The 14,581-nt window shown below is 54.1% G+C and overlaps 1 protein-coding gene across 1 annotated transcript in view; it reads left to right on the top strand.

Annotated features, from left to right (window-relative positions):
* Window positions 1-12,356, top strand: part of Znf395 (zinc finger protein 395) — a 33,676-nt gene extending 21,320 nt beyond the window's left edge. The window contains exons 3-10 of the mRNA XM_010623164.2: window positions 28-248; window positions 2,529-2,638; window positions 5,817-6,055; window positions 6,371-6,471; window positions 6,923-7,223; window positions 8,579-8,671; window positions 9,468-9,571; window positions 9,837-12,356. Of these exons, the coding sequence (XP_010621466.1) occupies window positions 28-248; window positions 2,529-2,638; window positions 5,817-6,055; window positions 6,371-6,471; window positions 6,923-7,223; window positions 8,579-8,671; window positions 9,468-9,571; window positions 9,837-9,948 (1,281 nt within the window). The 3' untranslated portion in view covers window positions 9,949-12,356. The remainder of the gene's footprint in view (window positions 1-27; window positions 249-2,528; window positions 2,639-5,816; window positions 6,056-6,370; window positions 6,472-6,922; window positions 7,224-8,578; window positions 8,672-9,467; window positions 9,572-9,836) is intronic.
* The last annotated feature ends 2,225 nt before the right edge of the window (window positions 12,357-14,581 follow it).

Genomic DNA, 14,581 nt, shown 5'->3' with positions numbered 1-14,581 from the left:
GTGCTGACCTGGGCGTGTCCCCTGCAGGTCTGCGTGTGGTATGGGGGCCAGGAGTGCACCGGCCTGGTGGAGCGGCACAGCTGGGCGGAGGACAAGGTGACGGTGTGGCTGCTGGACCAGAAGTTGCAGATCTGCTGCAAGGCCGAGGAGGCGTGGCTGGCGGAGCTGCGGGCTGTGGGGTCCCCAGAGCGCGGAGGCCCTGAGCCGGCCTACAGACCCGTCTCCAGGAACATCGACGTCCCCAAGAGGTGCTGGGCAGCGGCGCGGGCACGGGCTGCCTCAGGGTAGCGGGGACGAGGGTCTTGGGGGTCTTGTTGCCAGGACAGTGCACAGATAGGGTGCAGAGCAGGGGCGTGAGCCAGCGGGCCAGGCTGCGCTCTACTGGCCATTGTTTACGGACCCTCCAATTGCAGTGTAGTTAATACGGTTTTTGTGTATCACTTGTCAAGAAAACTGCTCTTCTTTTGGGTCTTAAAAAAAAAAAGTTTAGCTGGGTGTGGTGGTGCATGCCTGTAATCCCAGCACCCGGGAGGCTGAGGCAGGAGGATCGCTGTGAATTTGAGACCAGCCTGGGCTACAAAGTGAGTTCCAGGTCAGTCTCAACTACATAGTGAGACCCTGTCTCAAAAAACAAAAAAACAAAAACAACAACAAAAAACCATTTAAAAATATAAAGCCGTCGATAGTGCAAAAACCATACAGCAAAGGCTCAGTGCCGGCCCCAGCTTAGATACACAGAACTGTTGGTGGTGAATGAGGAGTGGATGGCCTGCTTTAGGGTTTTATTTCTTTTACTTTTTGAGATGGGGGCTCACTGTGTAGTCCTGGCTGGCCTCCAACTCAGCTCCTCTCACCTCAGCCTCCTGAGTAGCTGGGATTGCAGCACGCCAGGTTTGGAGTTTTATGATGCGACTTTGCCCCAAGAATTTATCTCCCGGCTTCTTTATTATGTGGTCAATGTCTGTTGACCTTTTCCAGGTTAGAAAGAAAATCTGCTGGCTGGGATTGTTATACACAGTATAGGCAGGCAGTGTGGCCTGTCCCACCTCTGTGTCTGTCTGTGAGTGCTGGTGCTGGGGCAGTCGACCCAGTGTTTTGTTTTTATTTTTCAGACAGGCTCTTGCTGTGTAGTTAAGGTTGGCCTAGAACTCACAGCAACCCTCCAGCCTCAGCCTCCCAAGGACTGGGATTACAAGCCTGTGCCCCACATGAGGCCAGATCTAGTATTTTGACTTTATTTGTGATTTTGCATTCAATGGGATGCCAGCAAAGAAATTGTTTTCTAGTATATGCAAATGAATATTCAAAGGTGGCATAAATAAGTATATTTAATATACTGGTCGTCTTGGTTTAGCTGCTGCCAACGCAGTTGTACATTTCAGTAGTCTGGATTGTAAAAAAACGGAGTTAACACTGTCTCTCGGAACAGACAAGACACGCTCTGAAAGACGGACACCTAGGCACGAGGAGATGGTGTCATGTGGCAATGTGAGGCCTCACCTTCCCGGACGTAGATTTACAGAAGGCCTTTTCCTTAAAAAGAAAAAAAAAAAAGCCATCTAGAAGTTTATTTCAGACTAACTTTTCATAATACTTTGGCATTAACTTACAGATGGATCTAATTTTGCTTCCAAATAATGTAAGTGCATATGGATTTAAAAAAATGCACACAAATTTTATAGAACACTGCTGTATAAAGCATCAAGATCTGCACTGGGAGATTTAGAGTGTGGTTTATTTGCTCAGAGGCTTATGTAGTAGGCTCTGTTGACATTTAGCGGCTAATAGAATGCCTTATGCATCTGCGGGGAGAGAAGGGAGAGAGTGATTAGTGTTATTATTTCCTCTTAAATTTCACCATAAGACAAGGAAAGGAGGTGATTTAAAAGTGGATGCACCTTGAGGCCATAACAGTAAGTGAAATAAGTCAGACACAGGAGCTTAGAAGTCACATGGTGTCTCTTATGGATGAGAAACCCAGAATATAAATAATGTAACGAGCAAAATAAAAGCTAGATGATAGGAAAGAAGGAGCTCCTTTGCAGCTGGGAAGAGGATTTAGGGATGGAGGGAGGGGGTGAGGGAGTGAAAAGAGTGCAGACGTGTTGGGGTTGAATGTAATCATATGCATGGGAACCATGTACTAATAAACGGAGAAAAAGGAAGGGGGGTAATTGTAGTGTTTTGAGATTCCAGTGGACATCTTTTCTTCCCACCTTTTACTGTTTTCAATCTTCTCTCCTCCCCCAAATAAAATGCTCCATTTCAAGCCGCAGAGTTAGAAGTGAAGTCAGGGGAGGAGGTGGGGTTCCAGCCTGATACAAGCGGGGGACCCACCTGCTCCCTCCGCAGCCGCCTGGTACCCTGAACACCGCGCGAGCGGGCATGTTCCATTTAGAGGAGGGAGCACTTCGGGCCCGCCGCCTCCCGTTACCTGAGCTCGTGCCACCTGACTGGGTGCGGACTCTGAGGGCACCGTGGACCAGCCAGCCCAGGACCTAAGCTTCCCCCTTTCCGTGTGGATGCAGGAAGTCAGATGCGGTGGAAATGGATGAGATGATGGCGGCTATGGTGCTGACGTCCTTGTCCTGCAGCCCAGTTGTACAGAGTCCTCCGGGGGCTGAAGCCAACTTCTCTGGTGAGCAAGGGTGTGTGTGTGTGTGTGTGTGTGTGTGTGTGTGGACCCTGACTCCCTCTACTCTGAGCAGCTGATGCCAGAGTCCGCTCGACCCTAGGATTTCTAGAGGCTCTTCCAGTGTCACTGAGTCACAGGCTTTCGCCCTTTTTCCTCAGTTTCCCCATCCGGGAGAAGTGTCCCGGTGCACTGTGGAGAGCGTGGGCTCTGCACTGAGCTGAACTGGCCCCTTGAGTGCTTTCTTCCGTGGAGTGGGCGAGTGCGGCCCTCTGGGAGCCTAAACAAGGTGCCAAAAGGAATACTTAGTTCACTAAGGTAGAAAATGCTAAGTGGTTCCCTAGTGGCTCAGAAAAGTCACAGCCCTGGTTCCAAGTGCCAGAGTCAGCCTTGTCCGCCCGTGGGGCCTACAGGCCTGAAACCCGCAGCTGCTTAGCAGAACCCTCAAATCTAACTGCTCAATAAACACTGAGGGCATACTTCAGATCTGTGTTAAAACAAAAATTCTGCTGGTGGTGCCCCAAACGCTTCGGCGGTCGTGGGGGAAGGAGGATTGCTGGGTGTGCGTCTTTTGACAAGACGGGGGATGAACCCCAAAGGTGTTTTTGGAAATTTCTTATAGAGTTGGATTGCCTTACTCCCAGGAAGAACTTTTTTTTTTTTGCCCTTGTGACCTGAATGGATGGCAAATTACTGAAAAACTTGTAGGAAAATATGGAGTTAGCTTTGAGTGCAAACCAGGAGGAGAGCGGCCTGTACAAGTGTCCCCGATGGGTAATCTCCCCAGATAGAAAGTGAATAGAGAAAGCAAATTTAAATCCTGCGCTCTGAGGACATCTAGTGGTGAAGCCTAGTATGGCATGCCTGCTGTATTGGTGTGCACCAATGGGTGTACACACACACACACACACACACACACACACACACAAACACACACACACACACACGCGACCCCCAAAAGAGAGTAATCGATTTTAAATTCTCAAAAGATCTGAAAGTTTAGGAGATTCAGGAGGTTGGGCCAACTGACCCAGGAGAGAAAATGAGTGAGTCCTGTCCGCATAAGGATTGTTTGTACACACACCCTTGCACACTGACCCATGAGCGTCTCAGGATACCATGCCACAGTCCTGGTGTTTTTGGTCCCCTCTTTTTGGGAGAGTACTATGCCTTGAACCCAAGGAACTCTCCCTCTGAGCTATGTCCCTAGTCCTTTTAAGTGTGTATTTTGAGACAGGTTCTAAGTTGCCTAGGCTGGGGGTTGAACCTGCAGTCTTCCTGCCTCAGCCTTCTGAGTAGCTGGGATTACAGACTTATGTGACTGTATCAAGCTAATCAGTCTCTTGTTGACAAGTTTTCATCATTAAAGTTTTCTTTTTCCTTACAATATATTTCTGATTTTATGGTTGAAGTCAGTGGAAACATAAAGCTTCCTTGGCAGCTAATTATTTTCTGTGTTCTGCAGAGTGAAGCCTACATAAACAACCTTGCTCTCATAGCTAGGTATGGTGGTGCATGCCTGTAACCCCAGAACTAGGGAGGCTGAGGCAGGAGGATTGCCCTGGGTTCGAGGCCAGCCTAGGCTACATAGGGAGACCCTGCCTCAAACAGACAGACAATCTTGCTCTAATCATGAATGCTGTCTGCATAAAAGCTACCTATTCCCCTTGGCCTGTATAGTAGGATGATTTACTGTATGTGTGCATGCACAGATATTATAGCTTTTATTTATTTATTTATTTATTTATTTTGGTTTTTCAAGACAGGGTCTCACTCTGTAGTTGAGACTGACCTGGAACTCACTATGTATCCCAGGCTGGTCTTGAACTCACAGTGATCCTCCTGCCTCAGCCTCCCGAGTGCTGGGATTACAGGAGTGCGCCACCACACCTGGCTGCACAGATAGTATAAACAGTTCTTAAAGGCTTGTTTATAAACTCTCACTGCTATACATTTGCAGAGTGCTTTGTTCTCAGGATCCAGGATATTTAGCAGTTGTCTCTGCCCTAGAAGCACTTCTGCTTGTAAATGTAGTCAGTCACCAGTGTTTTACTGACTTACAGATGAGCTCACAGTACTGACTTCCAGCTTGGTTTTCCGTCTTGCTTCCTTGACACGCTGGTTTCGTGTACCGGTCTTTGGAACTGGTTGCCCCGTGGCAGGGCTGCTGTTTGACCTGCCCTTCGTCCTAGGGCCCTGGTCACCCGGAAGTTGTATTTTCCCTTTCTGCAATCCCTCCCTCGTGGGCTTCTGTGGGCCTGTCGGGTGGCTCTTGAGTTCCGCCCTGAGTGTCTACCCTGCTTTTAGTCCCAGTGTAGACAACCTTCTAGGGTGGAGATGGAAGAGAGCTTGGATTGGGAGCCGGGAGGCCCGCTGGGAGTGTGGAGTGTCGGGAATGACAGGTGGTCGGATTTTCCGCTGGCCCCAGGGTGTGTGGCTGTCTCTGTCGAGTAGAATGGAAGGACTGGGGCTTTTAGGAGCATTGGGGGTTTTTCCCTTCAGGTACAGAAGTTGAGATTCTTTCTACCGTCACTTCCTCTGGATTTGTGGCCCAGGCACGAAGGAGTCTGGGGTGAGCTCGAAGCTCTGCAGATGGGCAGTTTAAAAACTGAAATTCAGGGCTCAGGGTAGAGCCCGGTGGCAGAGCACTTGTGTAACATGTGTGAGGCCTGGGGTTCAGTCCTCAAGCAAAAAAACTGACAATCCCACACTCTGCCTGGGCCCTTCCTGCTCAACACCCTGGCTTGGGGTGGCCGGCAGTGCTGACCTCTTGTGGCTACCTGGCTGCCACCAGCCCTGAGAAGTGCTCCCTCCAGGAGCTTTCAAGGTGGGCTGGAGGCACGAGAGGCTCCCCAAGTTTTCTTTTTGGTACTGGGGATTTAGCCCAGGGCCTTTGTGCTGAGCTGCTCCCCACCCAACCCTTTTGAGACAGGGCGTCACTAAACTGCTAAACTGTTCCGGCCGGCCTCGAACTTGCAGTCCTCCTGCTTCAGCCTCCCAGCGTGCTGCCTTAGCGATGTGCACCGCCCTGCCCAGCTTCCGACTTTTTGCCTAGCTGTCTGTCTCTTGGTCCTTTCCCAGATGCTGCATCGTCTGTTAGTGGGGTGCACCAATGTGGCCGTGGTAGAACGGTCATCCAGGGACAAGCCTGTGAGTGTCTTCTGTCTTCTCTCCCCTGGGTCAGCTTCCCGTGTGGCCTGTGGCGACCCCTGGAAGGAGAGCGGGGACGTGTCTGACAGTGGCAGCAGCACCACCAGCGGTCACTGGAGTGGCAGCAGCGGCCTCTCCACGCCCTCACCCCCGCACCCGCAGGCCAGCCCCAAATATTTGGGCGATGCCTTCGGCTCTCCCCAAACTGACCATGGCTTTGAGACTGATCCCGACCCTTTCCTGTTGGATGAACCCGCTCCACGCAAGAGGAAGGTATGTGGTTTTTCTTAGGAGACAGGGCCTTGGAGCGTTGCCCAGGCTGGGCTTGGATTTGCAGTCCTCCCTGATCCTTTTTAGCCTCCTCCCAGCCCTGCCTTCTTCCCCACCCTCCTGCATGGGCTTGGGCTTGAGGTGCTGGGGAGGGGGGGTCATACCGCTGTGGCCACCAGGGCCAACGCCCAGGACCCCTGGCCACCCTCTGCTCCCAGAGAACACTGCCCCGTGCCTTCTGTTGAGTCCCCACTGGGTGGTGGGGAGAGGGGCAGGGAGGAGAGCGCACTCCAGCCTCCGCGCTCCTCTCTCCCCTAGAATTCCGTGAAAGTGGTGTACAAGTGCCTGTGGCCCAGCTGTGGCAAAGTCCTGCGCTCCACCGTGGGCATCAAGCGACACGTCAGAGCCCTGCACCTGGGGTAGGTCTGAGCTCGGGCTGCCGTGGAAGGCTCCTTCCCCGCCTTTCCCTGTCCTTCCCTGGCCTGCAGCACAGGGCTGATTTGCTGAGCGAGCCCCAGCTGCGGCAGGGGGCAGGAGGAGGCGAGATGTTTAGGTTGTGGGCAGAAGTGGGGGGTTTGGTCCCATCAGTGACTTCTGTTGTTTCCTGGGTCTCACTGGCCCTGACTCCGTCCGGGCTCGGGCCTGGTTCTGTGCAGAGCTGGCTGCTGCGGCAGGAGACGGTGGCCGCTGTGTGCCAGCCGGTAATCCCCGGGTGGGCATCCTCCCCACCGTTGCTTCCCCCTGCACTGCGGTTTCCGCAGCACGGCCCTGCCGCTGGCAGCCTCTCCCTTCCACGCAGGGACTCTACTTCCCCCTGCTGCGGTTTCCGCAGCACGGCCCTGCCGCTGGCAGCCTCTCCCTTCCACGCAGGGACTCTGTGGACTCCGACCAGTTCAAGCGGGAGGAGGATTTCTACTACACTGAGGTGCAGATGAAGGAAGACCTTGCCGTGGCTACGGCTGGCCCCTCTGCCCCCGGGACCCCCGCTGCCGAGCCAGCCCCCGCCGCCCGAGTGACCAGCCCGTCCCTCGCTGCCCTTCCTCTGCCTCCGCCCAAAGCCCCGTGCTCTGGCTCCAAGCACCCTGTCCTGGAGTCTTCCCTGCCTTCCGCTGCGCTCAGCAAGTCAGCGCCCAGCTCCTTCTGGCACATTCAGGCCGACCATGCCTACCAGGTAGGAGCGTGGGTGCCGTGGGCCAGCCTTGGCAGGCCTGGTCCCGGCCAGCGGGGTCACAGCGCCCTGACCACTCTGACTGAAGGCAGAGCCTTTTGCCCAGAGTGCTGACCTTATTCCAGCGAAGAAGGCAGTGCAGGTCTCCTGAGCTGCTCTGAGTGATCTAGCTGAATCCCTAAGTGACTAGGTTGGTGGATTTGGGCTGGGGAACTGTCATATCGCCGGTGTGGTGGTGCAGGGTTGTAATCCCAGCACTCTTTGAGGCTGAGGCAGGAGGACTGCAAATTCTAGTCTAGCTTGGGCAATTTAGTGAGACCCTGTCTCAAAATAAAAAGGGCTGGCGATGTAGCTCCATCAGGATAGGCTGGGTTCAATCCTCAGCTTAAAAAAAAAAAAAAAAGACGATGGAGTAGTGTAGTTGGGCTTCCTAGGGTAAATCTTAGTTCCTGCAGCTGTGTTCATTAAACAATTCTGTTTTTGTTTGTTTGTTTTTGTGGTACTGGGGATGGAAAACAATTCAGGTTTGAGTGCTGGCTGCATGGCTGACATTGGGCCAAGGAAGCTGCACATAGAAGGACCATAGTCCCTGCCCTTGTGGAGTACAAGGTGTCGCTGGAGAGAGAAATGAGTATATAGCTCGGTTAGTTATAAGAAATGGTCAAAGTGTAGTCTTACAGAGGTGGGACCACAGTAAAGCGTTAGTGCATCTGAGTAAGTGTCACAGGACGGCACTCAGCACGGCCTTCCCTGCATGTAGAAGTTACCTGTGCAGCTTCCTGTGGCTGATTTTAAAACCTTGGCGTGTCTACAGCTTGATTTTGGTTTGGGACTCTGGGCCAGTTTGCAAGTGAGTCATTAAAGAGTAGTGTTTTCAAACAGAAACCCTTCCAGAGGGGCCGAGTTGCCTCCTCAGTGGTCAGTGGCCACTTAGTCCCTCATGGTTTGGCCGACGACCAGCCCTAGCTGACCCCGTTGGGCCTGTGAGCATGGCTGGGATTTTGCAAATAGACCTGAGTGGGCCACCCCCGAGCCCTCAGCCCGCGACGCTGCATGGTGTCTCAGTAGCGCCACCAGGCTTCTTTCGGCGGCCACGTATGGCGTGTTCTCACCCAGAAGCCACTGCGCTGTGAGGACCAAGTCACTAGGAGGGTTGCAGAGTGAGATGGGCGTGGGGCGTGGCTTGGAAGAGCTGGGCGCTCTGAGGTTGTTCCTGCGATGATGGCTCTGGGCATTGGGTACTTTCTGGTCGTCTCACTTAGGCACAGCTGTTTCCCTGCAGAATGTGAACTTACGGGCCCCGGGCAGACTGATGCTTCCCAGGCTGGAGCCCGGCTGATGCTCTGTCCTCTCCACAGGCTCTGCCGTCCTTCCAGATCCCCGTGTCCCCCCACATCTACACCAGCATCAGCTGGGCTGCTGCCCCCGCCACCGCTACCCCGCTCTCTCCGGTGAGTGTGCTCCTTCTCACTTGGGGCCCAGGCACAAGCTGGAGGCTCCCGCATACGTCCCTGGGCTGGAGGGTGTCTCCTTGGCACACAGAATTTGTGAGGATTCCCGTGTGTCCCCAGCCCTGTCTGAGCCGGGAGCGGGTCGCTCACGGAGGAGTTGGGGCAAGTAAGGGCGAGGCTGGGGTCAGTTCCCCGCTCAGCCCTGTGTGTCCCTGGGTGCTCGTTAGAGTCTGGTGCCAAGAGGAGTGGAGGGAGAAGGAAAGAGTGCGGGGCAATTGGAGAGGAAGTGGTTGGGCAGGAGAGAGGAGCCCTGGGCGTCTCTGAGGGCTGAATCACACTTCTCCAGGCCATGTTGGGCTGGCGCCTTAGGGTGCTTGACTCTACTGAAACAAACTGGAAGTTGTTGGAACCACATGTTGTGGGCTCTAGTCTCAAATATGTGTCACAGGGAGTTGTCAGGCACTGCAGAACCTGCTGCCAGAAGGTGCCAGTGCGACACTGTGCTTGCCTCCTTTGTTCCGTGCATCTAATTCACATTCAGAGCAGCCTCGAGGTGGCTGCCCTGCTCCGGCCCCTGCCAGGTGCCCAGTGTGGCTTAGGGTCCGGCCCCGTCCGCAGCAGCCCTGCCCCTAGGCCTGGCCGCCCATACGCCCACTGCCTGGAATGGCCTCCCCCCAGTGTTGGTGCTTGCCCTCGGACCAGCGAGGTGCACAGGGGCTGGCGCGCGTGGGCCACTGTCCTGGAAGGTGCCCTCGAGCTCAAGGCCTGTGCTTACGGCCCTGCTCCTCACCCCCAGGTCCGGAGCCGCTCACTTAGCTTCAGTGAGCCGCAGCAGCCACCGCCTGCTGGGAAATCTCACCTGATTGTTACCTCTCCATCCCGGGCCCAGAGCAGCACCAGGTGAGATGTCTGGGTGGCACTGTCCCTTATGGCTTCTGTCCCCCTTTTCCGCTGGTAGTGTGAGCCTTGGATCTGCCGCAGTACAGTCACCAGGGCCATTCCCCAAGGGCCCGTGGGTGGAGGACGACTGAGGGTGGCTTCTGTCCCCCGAGTGTCTGGTGGCAGGGCCACCCCTAGGAGCCACCCTTCCACCGCTTGCTTGTTTTTCCCGCCCTGTGTTTGGCCACCAGTGTATGACTCCCCCCTCTTCCCTGTCCCTTGGCAGGAAAGCCCGTGGCGAGGCCAAGAAATGCCGCAAAGTGTACGGCATCGAGCACCGGGACCAGTGGTGTACTGCCTGCCGGTGGAAGAAGGCCTGCCAGCGCTTCCTGGACTGAGCCCGCCACCGGCCACCGGCCGCCTGGCGCGGGGGACAGCGAGACGGATGGGGGTCCGGCCACAGCAGATCCCGGGGAGATGCAGGCAGCAGCGTGGAATTCCAGCCCATTCGGCAAAGGTGTAACACTTAAAACACTTTCTCCCCCTTGGGGAACATTTTATTTAAAAAAAAAAGAAATGAAAATATTTTTTCCCCCTAAAATAGGAGAGAGCCAAAACTGACCAAGGGTATTCTGCAGCGAACCAGAGACCAAAGAATTCCCCCCTCCCTCTCCCACGCCCCTGTCCCTGCTCCCCTGGCTGGAGGGGATGAGTTTGCCTCACAGAGGGGACAGCATGGCCGTGAGTCCTGTTCCCTCCGAGGTGGTGAATCCTTTGCTTTCTCGACTGTTCCAGAAAGGACTGTGAGCAAGATGAACTTCCTTAAAAAAAAAAAAGCCGCTTCGCTCCGGAGGGAGGACTGTGGGTGGGTGGGGACAGCAGGTGTCTTGCTTGCCTCTGAGGGACCCCTCTTTCCCATCTGAGCAGCTTCCGGAAGGAAAAGGAGGACCTTCCTGTGGTGACAGCTGTCTGTCCTACGGCTTCTTCTCGAAGCTCAAGCTTACAGATTTGTGAAGACTGTCCACAGCTAGCTGAACCGAAAGGCTGATACGAACTTGCTTTGGAAAAGTGCCATTCGGCAGTTCCTTGAGCGGGTTGTGTCTCCTGGAGGAAGGGAGAGAGGGTCTCGGTGTTGGGGGAGATGCTGCTCGTCCTGTGTCACCCCCCCGGGGTCTCTTCCCTCGTGGCAGGAGGACAGGCCAGAGCACTTTGTCCTTTTGCCCAGTGTGTTCTGAGACTTTCATGTGGGCGGCGCAGGGATTTCCCCAGCTCCTCGCCTTGTGGAAGGCAGGTTAAGGAGGGCCAGAGGGCTTCAGGGGATGTCACTCAGGCTGAGGGCCTCAGGGGGGAGGTGTGGGGTTGAATATCCACTGGCGTTTCGGCCTTGGGAGTTTGTAGAGATCAGGTGTTTAGGGGGGACGGGCGGAGTTGGGGGTCATTGCGCAAAGCTGTTCTTGCTGAGGAGAGAGCCAGGAAGTTTGGTCCTTGTCAACCAGGGCTGCCTCAGAGCCTGAACGAGACCACCCTGGGCTCACTGTGTCTGTGTGTCATCTTCCCTGGGACTGAGCAGTACTGTCCACCTTTGGCTGTTATCTGGACTGTTCTCTCAGTCCCAGGTAAAAACACCAGGCCACCAAGGCTCCAGGGATGATATCACGTGAAAAATGATGCAGGTGTGGTAAAACCTGTACCCCCTCAGCAGAGGGATGTGATTTTGTGAAGGGTGTAGGGGCTGGTTGGTGACAGAAGGATCAGATACGCTTATGCATGAGTGTCTTTGGTGGGAATATATTTTTATAACTTGGGAAAAATGGATGTGGACACCTGTCGCTTGGTGAAGCCTGAAACCAGGCCAACCAGGGGTGGCCCAGGGCTCCTCTTCTGTCCTTCGTGGAGAATTAGGAGCTAGAGACAGGCCATCGTCTCCAGATCTTCCTGGGGAGGGAGCATCTTGCCATCGGGACCCTGCCCTGGCGGCCCCTTCTTCTCTTCCTGTCTGAAGCAGCTTGGACCGTGCAGGTGTAGCTGATGCAAGGATTTCTTCTCCACCTGAGGCAGACTCCTCGTGCCACTGGTGCGCAGGACAGAAAAGGAAGAGTGAAAGAAGGAATTGACGGGACACTCTAACAGTGGAGGGGTTTTGCTTCTGTGCGGCCTTTTCTGTCTGCATTGCTCTGTCCCCCCTGCTCTGTGGTGGTGGCTTCCTCCGTGTTCTTGCCGTCGCGTGGGTTCCTGACGTGTGGTCTGCCCTTGGCTTGGCTCTCTGAGTCCCTTGTCAGAGCTGGGGTAGTTTGTGAGTTGACCCGGTGATCGTGTGCAGTTTTCCACCTGTGTATCTCCCTGCTTCCCCGCCCCTCCCTGGGCATCAGGTGCGATGGGAGGATGATGCCACAGGTGCACCAGGACCCATCTGCGGGGCAGTTATCTTGGGAAACTGTTTATCTGAGGAGTCTGCTGATTAGATGGTTTCTTGGAATTCCTGTCCGAGCAGAGGCTGCCCCTGGGAGGCGAAGTCCACGTCGTGCAGGACAAAGAGAATTGCGCCTGTGGTCAGGGGAAGTCTCAGGTGCAGAGCAAAAGGACGCAGGTAACTTAGTTTGGACTTAATGTGAATTTTAAGCTGGCTGAGCAAGCAGTTTGGTGACTTCAGACAGTGTCGTGAGCTACGGCCATGTCACAGGGAGGATTTCTTGGAGGACGCTATTAATTTAGGTGTGGAAAATCTGATTTGTTGGAAGAAAGATCTGTCCTGTTACTTTCTGGTCACCCAGGTTCTGACTTTGGCAGGGGCAAAAAAAAAAAAAAATTGGTGGGAGCTAAATCCCACCTGTGAATTTGTCTTATTTGGCTTCTTTTCTTTCTCTTCAGCCATTTTCCAAGTATTATTTTTACTGTTAAAAACTTTTTTAAAAATGTGAAATGTAATGTTTTTACACCAACAATATGAATTATATTTTATAAGGAATAAAGTGGTACATTGTCTGACTTAACGTGTGTGTCTACCCCCCCATTTTTTTTTTTTTTTTTGCTTCCAACTTGGGACCTTGTGCTTTTGAGGCAGGCGGCAGAAACCACTGAGCTAAATCCCCGGGGCGCCCCCCGCCATTCTTGCAATGAATAAAATGCTTATTGCCCTCAGTGTTGAGCAGATGGTCACACATTGCACTCTAGATAAGCTGCATACATCCATTTGCTTCTAGTAACAGGAGATGGCACCGGCTAGGGACTAAGCTAAATGCTTACACGGATTACCGATGCAGTGACCTTGGAGGGAGTCATTACTGTTCCCATTTTACAGATGAGGACAGTAAGGCACAGAGGTTGAATAATTTGTCACCAGCTGGGAGAAAACAGTACCAGGATTGTGTCTCAGGCAATGGCTGTTTTCCATTGCTTCTGCTGACAAAGGGCAGCATCTCCTTGACCATGTTGCTGGGTCTGTTGAGGGAGTGGGTTGGGAACATAGGAGAAAAGAGATCAGTCTACATTAGTCAGAATTTTGTTTTATAGCAAAATACCCGAGGCAGGCTAGCTTTGCAAAGAAAAAAGGTGTGTTTAGCCCGGGGTTTTGGAGGCTGAATGTCCAAACAGCATGGCACAGCTGGGGCTCCTTGGCTGTGACACCGCTTGGCAGATGGCTATGCTGAGAGGGGGAGATCACATGGGAAGATGGGATGCCAGAGAGGCTGGGGTCTGTGCCTCCCTCCCTAGGGTGCACGTCCCCTGCCACTCTGAGGTCCCTGTCTCCAACATCAGGTCCCCTTGAGGGACCCACACATCTCCAAGCCTGGGCCTCTAGGCAGAGGAAGGTCCTGAGGGCGGGTCCCGCGCACTGTGGTGGCCCACACATCTGGCACAGCGGGCCTCGGTGCCCCGAGCAGGTCGTGTCCCACCCGGGGAATGGGTTGTACAACTTCGGTTGGCGAACTGAAGAAAAACCGAGTGCAGCACCTGTAGATTCCAAGACCACGTGGAAGAAAGCAGGCTGGGGAAGTTGTGTGTGTGTCTCTAAATGTCCAGTCTGCATAAAATAAGAAGCGGGCCTTCTGTCCTCCGAGAATTCCGGGTGGCGGGTGAGGGCTTTGGGCCCGGGAGCTGACAGATCCTATGCACAGTAAGCCCAAACTCTGAGCTGGAGGAAGGCACCTGGGAGGCTGTTAGTAGCTTTTGGGTCCAGAGTGGCTTTGAGAGCGGATTCTGGGGACCCCTGCTCCTGCTGGAGAGGAGGGGGGCTGCTCTCCGAGAAGATGCAGAGGGTTCATCAGGGGTTGGAAAGCCTGGTGTAGAGCAGCTTTTCCTGCCCACTTCTTTCCGACCCCAAAGGAAGCCCCTCAGGAATCAGCCTGCTCTCACCATCTGCCGAAGCTCCCCAGGTCAGCGCATTCTCTATTTGCAGGGCGTGGTGGGGGGTGCTCCCCAGACCTGCCCTTCTGGCTGTACTCGTGGACCTCTTAGCAGCTCAGCTCAAGTGGGGGTGCCGAACCCCTCAGCTCCCAGGGTCTGTGAATGGCTGCAGTTCTTAGGGGTTCGAGTAACTCCCGGGCTCCCAGCTTCACTTCGGGGCTCTCTGCATTCTCTGCTGCTCTGCAGATCCTTTGCCGTCCTTGGCCATTTAATTCCTAACACCGGGATCCGGGGAGGTGGGGTCCTTGAGAGGTGCTGAGACCCAGGGGCCCTGCCTCCCAGAGGCCGTCAGTGGGAGTGTGTTAGTTATGGAGAGCCTGGGCCTCTGGGGAAAGGAGGAGTCGGGCTCCCGCCCTTGGTCCCGCTGTCCCCTCGGCGAACACAGCATGCACACTGCAGCCCTGTCGTCCTGGACTTCCTAGCACCAGAACCGATAGCTGGATAAACTTGTGACTGTTCCTAATTTGATCTGGAATAAGTTTAATTAAGTCTACGGTACAGTTGACCCTCATTTATGGGTTCTGCATCTACAGAGTCAATCAACTGCAGAGTGAAAATATTTTAAAAAACGGACCAAGAAGTCTTTTCCCCTTGTCATGATTCCCCAAACAACACAGCCTGAGAGTG

This window comes from Fukomys damarensis, unplaced genomic scaffold, assembly GCF_012274545.1.
Source record: "Fukomys damarensis isolate Sample0158 unplaced genomic scaffold, DMR_v1.0_HiC HiC_scaffold_18, whole genome shotgun sequence".
Lineage (NCBI taxonomy): Eukaryota > Metazoa > Chordata > Mammalia > Rodentia > Bathyergidae > Fukomys > Fukomys damarensis.
Note: the sequence above shows the minus strand (reverse complement) of the source record. Positions and strands in the feature narration are given on the sequence as shown.